Source organism: Periophthalmus magnuspinnatus, chromosome 4 (assembly GCF_009829125.3).
Source record: "Periophthalmus magnuspinnatus isolate fPerMag1 chromosome 4, fPerMag1.2.pri, whole genome shotgun sequence".
NCBI lineage: Eukaryota > Metazoa > Chordata > Actinopteri > Gobiiformes > Gobiidae > Periophthalmus > Periophthalmus magnuspinnatus.
Window position 1 is genome coordinate 8610480 of NC_047129.1, and position 20985 is coordinate 8631464.

The 20985-nt window shown below is 38.3% G+C and overlaps 1 protein-coding gene across 1 annotated transcript in view; it reads right to left on the reverse strand.

Annotated features, from left to right (window-relative positions):
* ncanb (neurocan b) overlaps positions 1-20985 on the reverse strand; it is a 97174-nt gene that overhangs the window by 36778 nt on the left and 39411 nt on the right. Inside the window, exon 9 of the mRNA XM_055221353.1 lies at positions 13733-13849. Within this exon, the coding sequence (XP_055077328.1) occupies positions 13733-13849 (117 nt within the window). The remainder of the gene's footprint in view (positions 1-13732; positions 13850-20985) is intronic.

Genomic DNA, 20985 nt, shown 5'->3' on the forward strand with positions numbered 1-20985 from the left:
GTTCTGAAAATGCTACATTCACTGAAAACAACATATTAACATATTTTATAAGTTTCACTTTTGTTTATAATGCTTTGAGTCTCCCCTTGATTTGCTCCCTCTTTAGAGCACTATCACAACATAATCAGTGTGCATCCCACTAATGAAACTACTGCACAAAGTATCAGGTTTGTCAAGTTGCTGTGCACAGTTTTGTATCATGCTTTTGTATATTTATGGAGAATTGTTGTGTAGAAGAATGGATGACGGAGGCTTGTGGGATGAGCATTGTACAGAATCTTACTGCTAACTGCTTTACATTCTGATGAGTCTGCTTTACTATAATGGAAAAACAACTCTAGGTGTTACAGCCACTCAGATGAGTTGAGCTCAAAACTACAAATGTCTGTCTTTAGCACTTTTTATCTTAAAGCAACAGCATTCTCAAAAAGCATGGCCAAATATGTTCATTTTGTCAAACATATATAACTCCTTGTGATAACGGTAAAAACTGTCAGAACAGCAGAATTCTAAGTATACCTAAAGCTTATGTGGTGCTTTTGATGATGACACACAGGCTTATAATAATGGTCCAAAAGTACAGAAAGTAAATGGATCTTATGGCACAGCGATTTCACAGCAGCAGTTTCACAGTCAATAATGGTCCCTGCATCCAAAGGGAAAGGTTTGACATTTCAGGAAATGTGCTTATTGACTTTTAGGACAAAAGTTACGGAGAAAGATCGATATTAGTGTCATATCTGAGCTATTATTTTCTATAAAGACACTCAAGTTGATGGGTGGGTTTAAAAAGTGCTTAAAAGTTGAGATGAAGCAACGTCAGCTTTTTCCTCTACCCTACTGGCAAGTAAAACCCACTTAAAGGACAGTCATGGGAAAAAGTTTTAGATCTGCAGATTTAGAAAGGAATACATTTGGTTGTCTGTGTTTTTGTTTTTGTTTTTTTTATAGTTTTTTGTCCGTTTTGCCAAATCTATACATCAATTGGTGTTTCTGTTTGTGGCAAGTCAACACAAATATTATAAAAGTATTTCTTTCTTTCAAATACATTAAGATAACATAGTGTTATCTTAATGCCCCCTAGTCTAAATTTCTCCCCCTTAGATAAAAACAACCTGGACTCTACATAGGCATCATAAAATCACACTGGCCTCATAACACTGGCCTCACCCCTGGGATTTACAGCATGAAGGTGCGAAATACAGTAAAATGCTGTTTATCTGAAGAGGAAATGAGGGCCATTGTGTTGCCTATTGTATTAAAAGTAACTGGGAAAAAAGACCAATTAAAGGTGACATATGCAAAATCTATACCCTACAAAAATATGAAATAAAATTATTCACATCATTTGTGGCGCTATAGTATTCACAGCACCTATAGGAAATACTGTGACAATTGTATAGTTCAGATATCGTAATGTTACATTAATACTGACAATTTTAATGAAAGTTTTACATTGAAAATCCCTGCAACAAAAAGTTCAAACTCAATAGGTGTAGAACTAATAATGTCTGTAAGTGTGTGGTTGTGATATACATTAGTTAAATTATGTAGATGCTCATCAGTTGAAGAAGTATGGTGGCCCCAACCTCTGACTGTGTTTAACAGAACCACACAGTTGACCGATTTTATTATTTTTTTTGCTATGGATCAGAGCTGGACGACTAAGGGATTACACAGAGAACCACACAGAGATATAAAATCTGACTTCTGTATCTGCTGTGGAGCTGAGAGTTGCACAAGTCTCCTGAGAACTCTCTGCAGCTCTGATCCAACCTGAAGAACAGACAACATCTGGAGGCAAACGCTTGAATTTTGCTGTGATAAAACATACTTCCCTTCCTGGCTGTGAAGAAGTTTTGGGATCTTCAAACCCCAAATGCAATTACATTCTAAAGCCTGGATGATGCACCGAAAGCTATCATGAAGGCACACATCCAGTTTTCCAAAGGTTTTTGCTGATTCTCACAAAACCTTTTATTTTCCTCCCCCAAAAATCACAGCATGACAAAAAAAATAAATAAAACAGCAAGTGGATGATGTTAATTTGTGAGAAAATGGCAATGTGCGTTAGTGCTCCAATATGTCTTAGACTGGTCTTTGCTTTGGTTGACAGGGGCTGCTGCAACATTCAGAACAGCTAGGGGAAAATGTAATGAGGTAAGGTGTCACAACATCTCCCATCGCTCGACCAACCTTCACTTCTGACAGTGTACGTGACACGCAGCATGGGTGCGGGACGTTCATTGGCTCTATATTGTGTGTATGTATTTTGTGTAGGAGGAGAGCGAGGAAAGGGTGGTGGGTGCACTGGCCAAGGGAATAAGAAGCCAAGCAAGCTGCCACAGTGCTACCAGTTTATTTCTGTCGATGCGCAGAAGGCCAGAGATATGGAGGGGTTTTTAACATGACAGCCAATGCAGAAGAGACTGAGCACTGGTATTAATAGATACTCCTCTCGTTTTTACAGTCTTTTTCTCTTTCATTTCATGCTTCCTGTGCAGCCATTTCCCACACTGCCTTCCATACTTCATTACGCACTTCCGACTCCAAGATTTTTCTCTCACACACCCTCTGGAGCTCTCAACTTGGCATCTCTACCCCTCTATTCAGCTCTTGTAGCTGCTAGGTGCTAGTGGGCTAATTCATTTCAGTCCAACTTCTACAGGTGTCCCTTTAGGGCAGAGGCTGTTAGCAACCACTTACAGCTGGGTATAACACATGTGGCCAATCTGACAACTTTATCATAATCATTAAAGCAAGATTCAGTGCTGTGCACAAGTGTGTAATAATGAACAAATCTGTACAAAATATCACCACATATTTGACACGTAAGAAAGAAGAGCGTATATAAAAATCATTGAGAGGGAGTAGACAAAACAGGGGTCTGATCAATTCTGTGCCCAGACCTGGACTTTGAGTTAATATCTCTAATATTTCTCATGACGTTTGAAGTATAGAATCTCTCTGTGATCTAGATCTACACAAAATGTGCTTTCCTTATAAAAATAAAAAAGAATAATCTGTATTTATTGAAGCTAACTTAAGACCAGTACAATGTCTATTTGTCATCATTAACTTTCTATAACCTCTCACACCGACTTCATTGCCTGGCTGCTTTATTTTTGAGGCACTTATAATACAATAATATGCTCTTAAAGTGGAGCACTTCCCCTGAGGGGTGAATGACAGCCTCTCTCCGCCTCTCGTCGCTATTTCTGACATACTTTAAAAGCAAAGGATGAGGTAATTTTATCTGTTCTATTTATTTATTTGGTCTGTCAGAAACAGTTATTAACAAAGCAGTTTTATGATAAGTTGTCTAAATGAAAGAAAAACGAAATGTTCATCTATATTTTAGGATCAGAAAATGGCAAATAGGCTCTGGTGAAACTATTATACAATAATTTGAGGTGAATATATTTTTGGCTCTTGCTCGGACGCTGTCATGAATAATCTCGATCCTGCTGCCATGGTGATAAGGAAAAGAAACTTTGCACTCAATTGTTGGGTTTCTGCAAGTATGTAGTGTGCAGACTGCAAAAACAACAGCCTTCAAAGTTCCTCAAATGAAAAAATCTCATAAACACCCTACAGAAATGAAGGTGTGTCCTTCAGCTCAGACTGCTCTACTCATATAGACCCACCCAAGAGACTGATTCCAACATGTTCTTCTTTTCTATTCTTCTATTAGAACACAAATGCACTCACACAGTTCAAAAGCTCACTATCTCGTGCGCTATTACAGCTCCTGTTCTCAGTCTTATCGCCCACCTATGAGTGTAGAGGGCTCAATAACAGTTTATCTGCTGCAGATTAGTGTGCCAATAAATCAACATAAGGTTTTCTGTTTTAAAGAGAAATAAAGTGAGCGTCCTCGTTAAACTAAACACTCAAGCTACTAATGTTAGCATCATTTTGCACAGTGACAAAGTTACACCGTTTGAAACCAGAAAGAGAGGTCAGATAACTATGTAACAAACTAATCAAAACATTCTGCCAACATCAATCTAAGATGAGATCTGTCTAAAAGCCTAGAATGTAGAAACATCTATTGCAATCAGTGGGTTAAGTATTTCTAATATTTTTTTTAAATAGCATCATAGAATCAGGCTAGCGTTGTGCTTCTCCAGTTCTATCCACTATTCTTCCTCACTGACTGACTTCCTCTTCAGTATAGATTTATTTGACACAGTCCTGACAGAAACTGGTCATCAGAGCTGTCAACCAGCCGTTTCTTTTCGAGAAAGTCTTTCAATATTCTTGCATCATGGCCTACATTTTCTAACGCCTGTGCCACAAGTGGGGAAGACAACTCCACTTAAAATAAGCTGTAAAATCCACTTAATAAAAATGAAAGTCAAAGTTAAATGTGGTAGCTAAGCCTTACCACAGACAGTTTGCCAGTAGGGTTTAATAACAGTGGCTATTACAGCACAACAACGATGTAAGAAGACTAGTTAAGTAATTACATTCCCTGTCATCCAAAATTAAATAAACAAACTGTAAGAATGTAAGTAGACTTATTAACACCTAGGAACATCTAAACGAGTCTAAAAGCCCATGCTGGTACCTTCCCACTGACAGCAGTCCGCCCTTGTTGCTGTAACAAGCGTATGTCGAACTTCACGGCAAATCAATTTGTGCAGTTTACCACTACGTGCCCAGCCTTTTCATGCCTCACTTCCTCCTACAGCTGTCACTCGGAGTACACACTGTCATTGGTCCTATCTATCTAACAACATTGGAATACATATGAGCCATGCATATTCATTGACTACACTTGAGCAGACAAGTCAATTACAAAGTAGTGGCTGTAAAGATGTGGTGTCTGGGGGTGGCCGTGTCATCGTGGTCTGTCACTGTGAGTGTATGAGGAGTGAATGGTGAGTATGGAGAAACAGGCTGTGGTAGAAAGCTCATTAATCTGCAGGTGTGTAGATGCCACAGAGAGGAGATAGGGCTTTGAAACATGTTGCACTAAATTCTCCTCATTCTCATTCCACTGCGCGGTTGGATGTCCTTTGTTTCTCGTTGTCCATTGAGTTTGGAGTGGAGTGACCATGCTGATGGAAAATGGGGAGATCGTGCTATTCAAGCCCCATTATCTGAGCTGTTTAGCCAGAGGATCTGAATGTGCAAAAATCACACACATTCAAAAATAGGGCGGAAGACCACATTTGTTTGAATACTTCATTTATCAGAAAGAAAAAAAACTCTGCACATTTGACATGTCAGAAAGAGGGACATTCTTTTCTTTCAAATGTCTTAATTTTCACGTTAAAGTAATCCACAGCAACTCATCAATCATTTGAACTGACACAATACCATGACTGATTCTTTTCAGTATCAAAAATCTTGATTAGATTCTGCCTCTAATTGTTTGAATAAATCAACTGAAATCAACTGAAATGGAAACATTAAACACTCAAATTTATCATAGGACTGTAAGTTTATTTCTATTATTAGAAAAGAACACCTTGATTTTCCTTAATTTCTCTTTCACAGAATTTGAAAAGTCTAGTGATTCGCCAGACTTTCTCTGCAATCTGGCTTGCCATGAATTGGGATGGGGTTGTCAGAATGGGTGCTGGCCAATCATAATGCTGATTGAAGGCTCCAGTGCCAGTGTGTGAATTAATGAGGCAAGTGTGTATGTGTGTGATGGTTGTTCGGCCGAGGTAGACTGAGCCAGCCAATCACGTGGCTTAAAGAGCTCCTCAGCCGCAGAAGAAGTGGTGTCCATCAATCACAGATAGATTAGAGCTATGACAGGCGCATTGTCACATCGCTGTGCTGAGTCATTTGTTGTTCTGTCTCTGTTACACTGCAGTAGCTCTCACTGGGGTGTTTTTGGTGTAAAATGTCCACTTTATTAAAAAAAAAAAATAATAATAAGCTGTATATGTGATAAACATAGACAGTATATATGATTTCTGTATCTAAGCATATGTAGCCGATGAACAAGTCCAAATTGCTCTTCCTCCTTCGTCACTTGCATTATTCCATGGAAAAAGAAAGTTGAAACCATAATCAAGAACATTCTCCATGGAGATAGATAGGTTTCTCTAGGCCAAGTAGAGTCAGGTTTGTGGACATGCAAGCCTGTGCATAGTAAGCTTTTATTTTTGTGTATTTTTGTGTAAGAGGTTACAGCGTGAGGTTTGAAATGATCGTTTTTGAAAATTGCAAACAAGTGACAGTGTATGTGATGGGTAATAATACACATCAACATGGTTCATCTTTAGCCGCTCAAGACATAAGCTGACGGTAAGCTGTACCGGCACTTATAACTTCACATAGACAAGAAAAGAGACAGTCTAAAGCTCCTTGACATTGTTGTTCTGTCTGCTTGTTGTAAAATATATATTTGCTTGTGGAACATACAACTCAACATCTGTCAAAAGTGATAGTTCTATATGGGCCAGTTTCCCAGTGTTGAGACACAACAAATCACCATTTTTTCCTGGTTGTGTAGAACTTTTTTCAGCATTGTACACACACCTTAACACCTACAAGAATTACCTCATCAAAAAAGGAAATCTTTCAATAAAAATATTACTGCCGGTGAATTACTTCCCAATCTCACAACCAGAGCTGGCTGCAACAGAAGAGGTAAACGCAAAAGCCAGGGGAAAAATCTTTGAAAGCCAAGAAGAAGCTGTAAAACTCTACAACATATTGACCTAACTGTGGAGGGTTGGAGAATTGGAAGCCAAGCACATAAATCCATTCCATCATTAATGAAGGAATAAATGGGCGTCCTGAGGGGAACAGCCCGGCCCTCTCCATCTGTCTTCCTCTATGAACTCTCCCCCGTCTCCTCATCTCCTCTCTCCCTCTCAAACTCCAGCACCAAAGCCATAATTCCCAACTTCACTTTCACAATGCTCCGCTAACACCTGACTATTTGTTGACCTTGATGCCCAACCACCTGCACTTAGCTGTCAAATAACAAACTAACTGACCAACGAAACCAAAGTGCACGTTTATTCTGGTGCAGACCATTTCCTCTGTCCTCCCTGACCTCATTGCTCATGTGTGGACACTCATAGGTGGGTTAAGCCCCTGTCACATTAATAGCTGGGGCTTCATAAATGTTTAAAGGTGGATCATATGATGGAGATGATATAAGCGAGCCCCAGTGTATGCATTAGTAAAAGCCGTATTACCCAGAGGTATAAGGTATGAGATTTATTCAAATGATTTTCCTGGAATTCAATCATAATCTATGACACTCATGGATTGTTATCATTATTTTGTATTTCAATCACAATATTGCTCTAAGTTCAAAACTGGTTTCCCCCTGCTCCTCTATGCTATGTCACTGTAAATATCTTAACAACAAAGAATTCAAAGAATGAAGTAAGCAACTCAAATGCAGGGCAATACAGAAATACTCAAACATGCATGCAACAGTCAAAACACAACTTTGTTTAAGATAACACTGAGGGGTAATCCGTGTAACATGTTAAAAGCTAAGATAATATGTCCATTTGCATGCACCAGTCTGGACCCCAACATTACAACTGCACCCTCATATGCAACAAACTGTGATCTGAAAAACCATTAACAGTTGCTACTGACAACCAGTTTTTATTTTGCGACTGTACTTCTGATAACACTGCACGATGGCTGCAGTTTTGGGCATACTCCCAACAGGTCCCATTAATGATGCCAGCATAATTTATAATGTTAGAAGGCTTCATATGTGCACATCTGCGTACAGTGTGTGATCGTAGCTTTTATAATGTTACACAGGTGTACTAGCGAGGCTGAAAGTTGAATAGAATGAAAGTGAAATATGTTTTGCACTGAGCCTTTCTGAGCGTGCTTGGTGATGGGAGCGTGCAGGTGAGTAAGTGTGTGAGCTTGAATAAGTTTCATTTTATGCATGACTACGGAGACATTTCTGTATGAATAAATGTATTGGCCTTTGACAGTGGAATGGCAAGAAGGAAGCGCCAAGGAGGAGGAGGAGGAAGAGGAGGAGGAGACGGGTAAAACGTGGGGAGAGGTTATAGGGGTGGGAAAGAAAAGAAGTACGACGGAAAATGAATTGTGAACGTGAGAATGTGATGGGTTTGTTATAGTGTAATCTTTCCAACACAAAGTTATGTCAATGCAGAGTTTGTGGAGGTCCTGGCAAAGTCCATGGGTGGTGCACAGAGGGAGAGGGAGAAAGGATATAAGGGAATAGGTACAGCAAAGTTTGGAAGGGCAAAAATGATTGAAAATTGCAAAGCAGTGATGGAGGAGGAGAGATTTAATCAGTCTATACCTTCTGTAAGGACACTGCGGCGTGTCTAGGCAACTATGTTTTTCAATTTATTCTGAGAAGTTTGACCAAGAATGTTCAAAGAAAAGTACATCAAGCTGTGTGAGCGTATGTGCTTGCAATAAAATGAAATGAACTGATGATGTGAAATAAACGTGATGACGTATAGCACACCCACAATGTTTGAAAAGTCTAGTTTGCCAATTTCAGCCCAGACATACTCGGCAACTTTGCTTTGTAGATGAGAAAATTGTCACATATATATTAGCACTATTTCAACTGGGCATTCAAAGTGCTTTACGTCAAGGAACCAGTCACCCACACATTCCTATTCCAATGTGTAAACGAGGACACAGCAACTGGCGGGAACAGGGATTTAACCAATCTTAGGTAAAAGTACGAATGCTGTACTCCTAAGTTACTGCCTAAACAGGTTGGTTAAAAAGCCTTGCATAAGCTTTATTTCTGTTTTGGGAAAGGTTGGAAGAATTAAACTTAAAGGGTTTACTGTGTAAAAACATATTGAGTGATAATACCAATATATGATTTTTATGATAAGTCAAATCTAAATACATTTAGCTTGCCACCTTGATGAGCGTACAGATAAGCACCCTCCACCACTGCACTTGTATTTGAAGTGCCTGCACCTTCTGCTCTGTTTGTATTACTTGTGGTGAGTTCCTGAAAGCTCTTGATTGAGGGTTGTCTAGGCTGTCAAAGCTGAACCATTTTCGAACTGTGGCGCTGTTTAGAATCATTGTGATTTGTTGACCTGAACAAGGAGACTGACTGAGAGAGGTTAATGCATTTTCTCCAAAACAAACCACTACAGAGCACAAAGGAAACTGCAGGTAATGCCAACAGGAAGAAGAGTGTGAAAGATGACACAACAGAGAATGAATATAAATGTATGTATGTTAAACAAACTATCATTAGATTAATACTAAATCTGTGAAAAGTTGTAAACCTTGAACATTATTGCATGATTTATAAATTGAATTATATAAATTGAATTATGTTAAAATGTATAATAAGTTATTAAAGAATAAGTTGTCCAGTAGACTGTATACACAAATGGACATAGCTAACACACTAGCTGCCTCGATCCAAATAGGAAGTGAGCATGGCTGTGAAGTGTTTCCTTCAAACTCTGGTTCCAACTGGCTTTTATTGAAAAACTGTCATCCCTCTCTCCATAACTAGCCTCATCATTTTGGTCATAAAATGTTCGTATTAACCCACTATACATCATCCTTGTGTTTTTATTTTTCTATTTTGTTCCTAAATCAAGATATGAACATTAGTAACAGACTGATTAGGTGCCTGCTTTCCCAGAGGCCAAGTGTTAGCAACAGGCTGATTGACAGCCTCATTGCTAAGCACCTGTCCCCTGCCAAGCCAGCGATGTGAGCAGGACAAGGCGTGTAACCATTTCACTTCTGATTGGCTCTACTGAGTTCCAAATATAGTCCCTGGTTGCAGATTAGTTGCTATAACTGCTAGCCTTGATGAGCTTCATTTGGTTACAACAAAATGCTATAGATGACGTCACACTCCCTTGGTCCACTTCTATTGTACAGTCTATGGTTGTTATACATCTTAATATAATTTAAAATAAGAGGTGATCAAAACTCCAGGTATTAATGGGACAAAGATACGTGGTTAACTATACTTTCAGCAATGCACTAGTGCACTATGTAACTTTTCTCGTGGATGGTCTGTCACAAGCATGTCTTTATGGAGATGTTACTGCTTTGCCTAGAATGTTTGATAAATATTATTAGAGTTACTGTACAGTTATGGTCATCTTTTTTTTGGAGAATGGACACTACTATTTAGCATTATACTATTATTATAGTCTTTAAAATTATTCAGTGCATAAACATTTTCAGCTGTGTGAAAGACAAACACGTCTCTGAAGTGTGAACACATGGCCATCTCAGAGCCCGTCTGTCCCATTAATCACTGCTTCTGCCACTGGATCTGGACTTTACAAAGCACTGATGATGATCAATGATGGTTTCAAATGGAGGCTCAGTTTGTGACGCTGTATAAGGCTGCACACAACACACAGATAGAGTCATCCCAGAGAGAATACAGATGAGAATTGTGCACACTTCAGCCCCTCTCTCAGCCCTACACTCATAAATATTAACAAAAAACCAGGCCATCAATAATGCAGTCCTCCAAAACGCTGCTCCCCAAATAATTTCTGTTAAAAGCCAAAGTCCTACTGACGCGCTCTGAGGTGCTGCAGCTGCGGTGGCACTGGTTCAGTTTGCCTCAGTTCTCACAACACTGGAGAATACTGCACTGGCCTTTTTCTGCCAATGAAGCCCAAAACACTAACTCAATTAAAATCTACAACAGATTTTCAAAATGGCTATGGCCAAGGTCTAAAGCACCAAAGTAGAGACAAAGGTATCTACAATCCCTCCTAATTCCTTGACAAAAGCACCATGTTTCTGTTCTCAATATGGTCAAGTGTTTTGTGTAAGAGGCAATTAACCTTTATGCCAGCAGCTGTAATTAATATAAAACATCAGATAAACAGCTGTTCTGCAACATAATGCACTTTTCAAGATTTTGGGCACTTTGAATACAAAATAAAACAAACAAAAACCCAATTATGACTGTAAGAAGGAGAAAAAAAAATCAAGTCTCAAGTAGCTATTCTTCATTTACAACATTTTAGATGAGAAACTGGAATATTTTAACATTTCATGAGTGGTTAAATGGGGTATTTTGAGTTTATAAGATATAAAGATGCTTGTGAGCTGTGCACTTGTCTTTATCCCCATAATTGCCATAAAAAACAAGATACTTTTCTTTTATTAGTGTAATATTTTCCCAGGTCTTCTTTTCACAGATTTAGTTGCAATTAAAATGTAATAATTATGTCATAATATGCCACAATAACATCAATATTATAATCCATAATTTTCTTCTCTGAATTGTTGTGAAAAATGTATGACTTATGAAATACAAAAAAGTTTATTCTTTGTTACAACAGATATGGACAGGACAGGGCCTAGGCCTGCCCTGGCCACAGACCGGCAGCTTCTGGTGTCCCAAGCACGTCTCTCCCTAGAACATCTGAACACTGAGTATTTATACCAGAATTACAAAGCTACATACAGTGATGGGAGAAATACTTAAAAATGTATTTAATTATACCAAACACCTGAATTAACATGTATTTTATAACATATCCTGTTACATTGACCATGGAGTACTGTATTCTGAATACTGGAAATACTTTTACACCGAGTTGCATTATATCTGTAAAAAATGTGACATACAATTAAACAAACAGCGTTATTTATGTTGCACTGTTTGTCATGCATACATTTATTTCCAAAAATAACACATGACTTGTTTCACAGCCATAAGTCAATCAACTTTTACACTTGAATACAGCTAAAGGACGGGGACAGTGCCTGTTCAAGGATGTGGACAGTGGATGCTGAGTCTTCACACATGTTAACGTCTGGTCTCGGCCTCTGACAGACTGACACAGATCAAATGTATTTACACAAAGGTATATGATAAGAAGCTTTTAAGAACATGAATACACATAGATTTCCCTCACAGGATCAATATTGGCATTTTGTTTACACATGAGTGCTCACTTTTACAACAACAGTCATTACAAATCTCATGTCTATGCAATCAAAGGCATCCTCCACATTCATCACAAGTTATCGACCCTTCACCTACACGTTCATTGATGTCCAATAATATCAATGCACCAGGACAGATAAATGTTGCATAATATGAGGTTGGGATTCAAGGCTTTAAAGGTTATTGATAATTACACAATGAGCAATGTGGTTCAGTTTGATCTTTGACCCCTGATCTATGACCCCCTTCCATAAGTAATGACCATTAAACGATTAGCAGCAGCCTATGGTAAGGTAAGGTAAAATTACCTTAACCCTAATACAAAGAGAATAGAGGGATAAAGAGATAGAAAGAGAAAGAGAGATAGGGAGAGGGAGGCATACTAAATACATGGATGATCCCATAGAAATAAGAATTATACACGTGAAGTTGCCACTGAAAGCTGGGCCCTAACAGCAATTATTCTTTCTTTCATTCTGCTGATTTGGGAGGAATATCTGGAATAACAAAAATCTATTGCATTCAAGATAACAAGCTACTCTGCTACTACAACCCTTGAGAATCTTTTCAGCCATTCATACTTTAAAAATGCAAAATATTTTTCTTAGCATCCAATTTTGTATTTACTTCAGCGGAAAGCAATGATAAGATCTTATTCCGAACTGAAAAACATCTGGTGCGATTTGATGCAGCGAACTTTGATGTCTTAAGTCTCCCTTGAACTTTGAGGGGTTTAAACCTATAGTGGCACTTCCTCCAGTCTATTTTGGAAGCGAGAAAACATGACTTTGATATTCTTTGATAAGTACATGCAGCACATTTCTCCTGCCTCCTGCCTGAGTCACATGTGGCTCCAGTCGTCTGCTTTAATCAGCCGCTCCACCTCTCGCTGTGTCCTTTCTCCATTCTCTTTTTCTCTCTGTTCCTCCCTCTCTCTTCCTCAGTAAAACAGTGCGTAGCCTTCCTGACAGACACATTTTCCTATCACACAGCTGAATGGAGAGACGAGCGGAACACAGCTCCAGAGGCTGCAGTGCTGTGTCACCACTGACTGTAGCATATGCACATGCCACATTCACTTTCCAGTTTCATTCAAAGCATTAATATTTTAACCACAAACACATCTGCTATATATACACTGGATATATATAAATGGTTGAGACATCGTGGTTGATTAAAGGTCCTATATGTTATTCTAAACTGAGGTGGTTGTGTTTTGTTAGTGTGCATTCACAGCATATCTTTATGTTCAAGTTTTGGTATCTTAGAATCTAATCAACTAAAGCAAACTATAAACAGATGCAATATAGATGCAAAAGAGTGGAGCATTCCAGTCAAAGGAACAACATCTCCATGGAGAAAACCAGGTAGCAGACACTTCACACACACAGAAACACACTTCACAGAAACATTGCATGTAACTTTAAAACAATTGCAGTTATATTGTTTTGACTGCCAGTTCTTGTTTACACACAGTTCCTAAGGAGTATTTTCTTCAGTATGCTTTGTTTGATCAGATTCCCTTGAACTGCCATGATTTTGGGGTAGTATTTTTGATGAGTTTGTATTGTCAGTAGTTTCTAATGAATAGAGACATTCAGCAGTTTGTTACCAACATCTGGCATTCCCCTGGGAGAATATTTCAAAATGACTTCCAGTGCTAACTAAACCTACGGATACCAAAGCCAAGATTCCAAAATCCACATGTCTACTCTCTCGGGTTCATTGTCATGGTACATCTGGTGCCTGTGACATATGCCAGCTTTTCTTGTCTGTGGTGTGGCACAGCTGCAGTCTGTGTGAGGCGTGACCCACACTAGACCCACTCACCGATCTCACAGCTCTCTCCTGAGAAGCCCTGTGGACAGTAGCAGCTATAACCGTCGCCCTCCTGCAGGCAGCTGCCACCATGGAGACAGGGGTTGGTTTGACACGGGTTACTGTCCCCTGCAATCACAAAGAGACACAGAAATGTATTTATAACTGATTCCAACAAAAAAGTGCAGTGAAAAGTGTATAGTGTTAAAGATGCACTATGTAACTTTTCTGATAGAGGATCTATCCCTTGGAGATTTTACGGTTGGGAATGTTCCACAGTATGGCTTTAGATTGACCTATCTTGCATTAATTTAATGCATACAACTGCAAAACAAATACCTTAGATTCTTACTGTGAGTTACAGGCCATATCTCAACAAACATGACCTGCAATTTGGCCTGGAAACATCACTCACTTGTGCTCATCGAAATAGATTAGTTTAATTTGATTAACAGCATTTACCTCCATGGAGACAAGCAAAGAAAGTTACATAAGCCTTGTTTCTACTGGTTCGCTTTGGAGAGGATTGGTACGGGCTGCAAGTGTCTCCACTGTCTAAAGTAAACTGTACTGAATGATAGGACAAGAGGGATCGTAGACTCAAGACGGAAAAAACAGATATAAACATAAAATAGTAATCTTTCATCAAACACTGACTTGATCTTGTGATAAGCCGCCATATTTCTAGTTATGGCAACTTTAAATGTTGAGCCGATATGCAGTGCAAAACAAAACACGAATGCAACAGCTGTTTCCTGTTTATCGATGCACGGCACTTGCGTATAAAGATCAAAAATATGATATTTGCAGTGCGTAATGCATCAAACATGAGCCAATATGTTACACTGATGCTTAAATGTGCAGCAGCGGTACAGAGAAATAAATAATATATAAATGCACAAAAAGCTAACGATAAACCGGAAGAAGTTTATGTTTATGCCAGCTTTAGCCACCTCTCACGGTGCCACAAACTAATTGTGAATTGCTGAAATAGGCCTTATTATCACGAGTAGAATTCAAATACAATTTAAGATTTTATTCATTATGAAAATATGTGTGATGTTTGGGTGACATCACTGTGTCATGGAGCAGAGCCCAGCCCCTAGACCAGCATCTGTGCCTGGAGCATGGCATGGCCCCAAGTGAACCGTGCCAGTTGAAAAGAGGCTATAGAGTACCTTTAAGATCCATGATAAAGAGTAAAAGTGAACTGTTTGACCAGTTTAGCAAGTGCATTTGGCTATAATCCAGTGTGTCTACATTCATATAATTGGCATGTATGCACATTAACATGTACTGTGTGAATATCCATTTTGTAAAATTATAATTGACTAGAATAAAAATAAAAATAAAAAAATATTCCAAATAAACAGAGTAAATTAGACCAAAATGGAGAATTCTCCAGTTGAAAAAAAAAAAAAAAAAAAATCTCATAGTCAATGACAATGAATCAAACAATAATCTATAAAATCTGCATACAAGCTTGAAAAAAATCAAAAAACACTCGACACTGATCGACAGTTAGATAATGGCTGCAGGGGGAGCTGATAAAAGTCTGTTTAAGAAATGGATTATACAGAAAGAATAACAGGAATATATGAAAGATTGAAGCTGCCTGAAGCTATTTAAGTTTATGTCTGTTAAAATGTCTCTTTAAAGCCATGTATCTTTTTATTCAGTAGTGACAAAGTTTCATATTCTTTAATAAAATAAAACTTTAGACTTTAAAATTTGGTCCATTTTTCAAGCTTATTTCTAGCCCATACCACCATCTCTGCCTATGACTTTGTACATAGACAGATGGGTTGTTGTTACAGCTGTCATGGCCTTATTCATCATGTGTGATTCTGTACAGGCGAAGGACAGGTCTACCTCCAACTCACATCCCAGCTCCTCTGCTCTGCCAAGGTCCTCATAAATTAACCAATCAGGGCCTCATTACGCATACTTGCTTTAGAGCAAAACTCATAAACATTTTTAATATCGCCAGGCAGTAATTCAACGCTGCTTTACTGGAAATGCTGTGTGGAATGAATAGGGGAGATAGAGGAGATTAAGTCATAATTATTGCTCTTATAGTATACGATCGGACAGTAGGAGGAGCGGGATTTGACAAGGACGGTTACGCCACAATGTTTTTTGCACTATGGGGAACAAGTTAGATGAAGTATCTTTTTATTACTGTAGTCCTGATAGGATTGCAGCCCCTGACACAATCTGCCAGGCCATCTAATACACTGCAGCTTCTCCATAATAACAGATTAATGATGTATGGGAGCATAAAGCACAGCGCCTATGTGTGTGTTTATGGACAGGAATATGTATGCGAACTAGCCTGACCCTGACTCCTGCTGTTCAATTTCCTGTTTAACATAGCAAGGGGCCAGAGCAGAGGAGGAGATGATGGAGAGGTTGTCTTTGAAAATACATAAAAGTCATTCCCGGAATGAGAAACACCATTAGAGACTGGCTCATTTCTTAAATCAACAGCGAGTAAGGGAAAAACAGAGCCATACGTGATTTGAATCTGAATACCATCTAAAGGTTAATGATTAGCTGATAGATATTTGCTGTTTGCTGAGAAAAGCATGATGTCTAAAAATAATGGTCAAAAACTCGTTATAGGAGATAAAGAGAAGAAAGACAGGCATAGGCAAACTCAACATTTCTGCATGGTTCAAATATTAATACATTTGGAGATTGCCTCAGCGCTCTGCAGCAATAACATTTCTAACGAGAACACAATGAAGCCAAGTCTGTTTTCATTATCTGTAGAAAATTACTTGCAGGAACAAAAGTATTTTTCAGTAAACTTGTGGAGTTGTCAGAGAAACAATGGAGGAAGAGAACTAGGATTATATTTTATATTTTCTTTTCTAAGAAAGTATGCATTCTTCACACTAAATGACCCCAGTCAAGGGTAGGTTTGAGAAAACTTCATACCCAATATTGTAGTAGACAGTATAATACAGGTGGCTGATATATTGTCTTGATTAGAAAAAATATCCAAAGAGATGTTTTGAAGGTATCCAAAAAAATAAGTATTAAGTAGTTTTTGGTCTACAACAGGAAAAGCTGCATATACAAAAGTGATATTTCTGGACTTTTATGGTTAATCATACAGTACTCAACCAACACATTTACAAGGAAATTTTCACAAAAGTATCATCATTATTTTGTCAATACCTCTAGAACATGCAGAAAGGTTCTCACTTTGAAAATAATTGGGTCTTTACAACTGCTCAAAAACAAGAATAATACATACAAATGTATGCGTCTACCTAACAAGCAAGGTGACCTTTCCTTCCTTTTAAAATAGTACATCTTTATTTGAATACTCAAGAGGTTGTCATAATATGGAAAAGAATATTATTTGAAAATTATATGATGATGATAATATTTTAAGTTCAAAGCTAAGGACATCCAATTCCTATATCACACTGGCAGCCAGGAGAGTGTGAACAAATTTATATAGCGACTTTGGCATTGGACCATATTAATATAAGTGTGTCCAGTTTGAATGAGAGCCCAGATTGGAATGGTAGATTCAGAGGCAGTGGTGCACTCAGTGTGTCTGACAGCTCAGGACCAGGTCATCTCTCCCTGTAGCCAATAAGCCTCAGGAGCAGACGTTCTCAAACTGCGATACTGTGGATATGACTGGAGAAACGTGCTATTTTTCAGCTACTGTAATGAGGATAGGTATATATAAGTTTCATATTCAATTTAAACCCCTTGGTCTATGTCTTGATTTACTGTTTCTTGTTTTAGGGTTTAGTGACAAAAAAACTAAAGCTACAAAGATTTTGCACTGCTTTTTAAATGTAACATTTTCTTTTCTTTTAAAAAGAAAATATTCATTTGGCTTGAATCATTTTAAACAAAGCACATCTGTGCAAAACCCACTCGAGTCAGTTCACAGTAAGTTGTCTAAGATTAAAGATTTGGATTAGACAAGGCTTCTTCCTAGATTAGTTTTACAATCGCCCACAGTAGTTATGCTCATTGCCTAGCATACTGCTGGTTAAGCCCTACTGTAGTTCTAGTTAGACTAAATATTGTCCTGGTCTAATTCATGTTTTGTCTTAGGTATTGATTAACTGAATTATACATCAAATAGTAAATCTCGAAGATAGTACTGCTCTGAGTCTATAACCCATAGAAGCAGTGAGCTCACAGCTTTAACCTGTTTAGGTATGCATGACTTTTCAGTCTTGCATTTTTCTCCATAGAGGTCTTTATTGACACTGTCTGACTCTGACCAGGTCTCACCCCAGTAATGTGATAAGAAGCCCCTCTTCTCAGCCTGTGGGAGCATTGATAAATGGTGGCTGTGGTGCACAATGAGAACTGGGCTGTGGAGCTGTAACAGGGAGAGGACATTGATCCAATCTCCACACAATTAGTAACGACTTATTAGGCACAAATGAGAGCGGACTGTTGCCAGCTGTATTCTGCAGACCAGGTGACGTCACATCTACAGTGAAAAGACTGAGCCAGCAGTTATGGATTAGACAGTCCTTTCTTCTTTGAAATAAACACAAATACAATGCAAGAAACACACTTTTATTGTGATAAGAATATTAATGCCTTGGATTTATATAGTGCTTTTATATAGTGTTTTTCAAACGCATTAATCATTCTCTCCAACACCTCTCTGACCACTGCCAACGGCTCCACACAGCAAATTTATGGGGAAAAGGTCTTGTGCAACATCAATTGCAGTTGCCCCACATGATACTAAATATATCAGCCTATTATGATATGGGGAATAATTTGTCCACAAAATGAACTTAATATGCCTTGCTGATATGTGAAGGTTAAAGCATAATTGTTTTGTGTGGTAACAACACACAGTTAGCTTTATATGGGTTTGTGGCTTAACTAAAAGTTGCCCATTTTCCAATGCTTTATGGTAAATGGTCACACTTTCGTATAGCAGATCTGACAACTCTACCAATGATGTTTATATCGAGAGCAGGATTCAAATCACCAATCGTTTGTCCTCTGGATCAGTGGACAAACTCTCAAACTACTGAGCTACTGTAAGTTTATTTTTACAACTTTTGCTTCTACAGCTTAAGTAGTTTGTGGTCTTAATTAGCCTGGTTTGATGCAATGCTAAAAAAATAAAAGAAAAAAGACTTTTAAAAGATGGGAGGGTATGAAATTAACTCTAGAGCAAAGCAAAAGAGGAAGCAACAGAGCAACAGAGGATAGCCGAGTAAGAGAGAAAAATGCCAACTCGGGAGGGCTGAGAGTCACAGTGGGAGCCTTCATACGGTTCCCCCTCTCCTAATGTTTGCTGCTGCCTTATGATTAATTACACAGTGCTTTTAAAATAGGTCGCCTCTTCTATTATAACAGATGGGAAGAGATCAGATTGAGAAGTCTTTGTAGTGCGATAGAAAGATATTATTGAAGACGGGATATTCTTTATAGCAGCGTCTGTTTGGCTTGCACAGATTTGTCAGAATATGCTGCTGACATTTCACAGCTCTTTGGGGTCATCTTTAGATTTTTAAGCCTTTTCCGGAAAGAGATTATCTCCACATTTGTCACACATTTGGGAAGTTACTCCCCACTGTCAAAAGAACATCCGCCCCGGATTTAAACCATAAAAGAGGATTGCAATAGGGAAAATGTCTTAAAAGTGTAAAAGCTGAGAAGTTGGCAGAATTTAGCAGGCATGTCCACCAAAGCAGTTGCACACATAGATTTTCTGTAGCTACACCTGCTTATCGCCTACTGTGCCTGAACGCAGTCAACCTTGTAATAGCTTTGCTGAGACAGAGATCATGCCGCTGCCTGCTGGAGTGTTCCCCTCTATGAGCATGATAAGCCATCACCAGAGCACTGCTAGATCTGCCCCTTTAAAATTTGATGCTACACAGGAAGTCGGTAAAAGGCACTAGGCCACACGCTGCAGTTATGGCCATATGGAAGCACATCAACACCAGTACATTGTTACCATAATCACATGTACTGATTAGTCTCTAGTTTGAATTATTCATAGGGCTGTGAAGAACATGTGTTTTCTGCATTTAGAGATCATATAGAACAAGAGAGGGCATACATTATTCAGCAGTGTATCACTCAATGTCTGTAAATGTGTGAAATGCATCAAAAAAGGTGGAAATGAAAGGGGAAAAGAGGCAGAAAACAGCCTTACCTCTATATTTTATGTATCTATGGACTACTAGATACACCCAATTAATGAAACAAAACAAAAGCAAAGATGAGAATTTAAGATTAAATGTGGATCAAATTTCAGAATGCTGATAGGAAAAGAGGTCAAATGTTTTTATTTCATGTTTCTAGTACTTGACTAGACATGCCCATTGCATCGATTGACTAAAAATGGTGTTGTGGTGAAACTGGAAAATCTGTTAAAACTACTCAGAACCCCTCTGATCTGAAGAAGTTCTAGTAAAGTACAAGTAAACAGCATCTTCATGTGTAAAAAGAAACATTAAATTGATGATTCACTCCCAAATCGATAGGTAGCTCACTCTTTTCCTTTCATGTGGTTTTGCTGGAGCCTTAATCCCAACAAAATAGTCGAATAATGATAATTTAATGATAATTTTGCTCAACTAAGACACCATCAACTGATTAATCGACTAAACAACTAAAAGCATACAACCCTTTTTTTGCATTGCAAGTTCCCTTCGATGTGTTTTATTAGCTTATGACCAGAGCCATGACATAATTAAGCAGCCAAAGAGAAAAGGTTGCAGCAAAATAAGGACAAATGGAGAAGATGATCGGTTTGTTGTAACGGAAAAGTCCCTGACCTTAAAGTAAATGCCTACAGTGAATCAAACCATTTACCTGGATGACTTAAGTTTCAGTGGAGTGGAAGAGATAGTCAAGGCGGATAAAATATAACACACACGACTCACTGCAGACAGGCTATGATTGCAGCTGTGACAAGTTCAAACTGTACAAAGGAAAGCTCAAAGAGGTCACTTTATGTCTGTTTAAGCAAAGACAAAGATATGAGTATAAATGTGGCAATTTTTGCAAAGGTCAGAGAATAGAATACGGAAACAAGATTATCCCATATTTTCTCAAAATTATTCCTGTATAGTCAAGCTGCAATTAAACCAAATTGCAGTATTTAAACCACTGGAGTTTGGTTCTTTTGTGTGTGTGTGTGTGTGTGTTCAATGTCACTGGAGTGAAAAGTATTAATTTGATGTTTAAGCTATTTATAACAACAATCTTGTCAGTGTTCACAAATCTCACTCATGTCATATTTA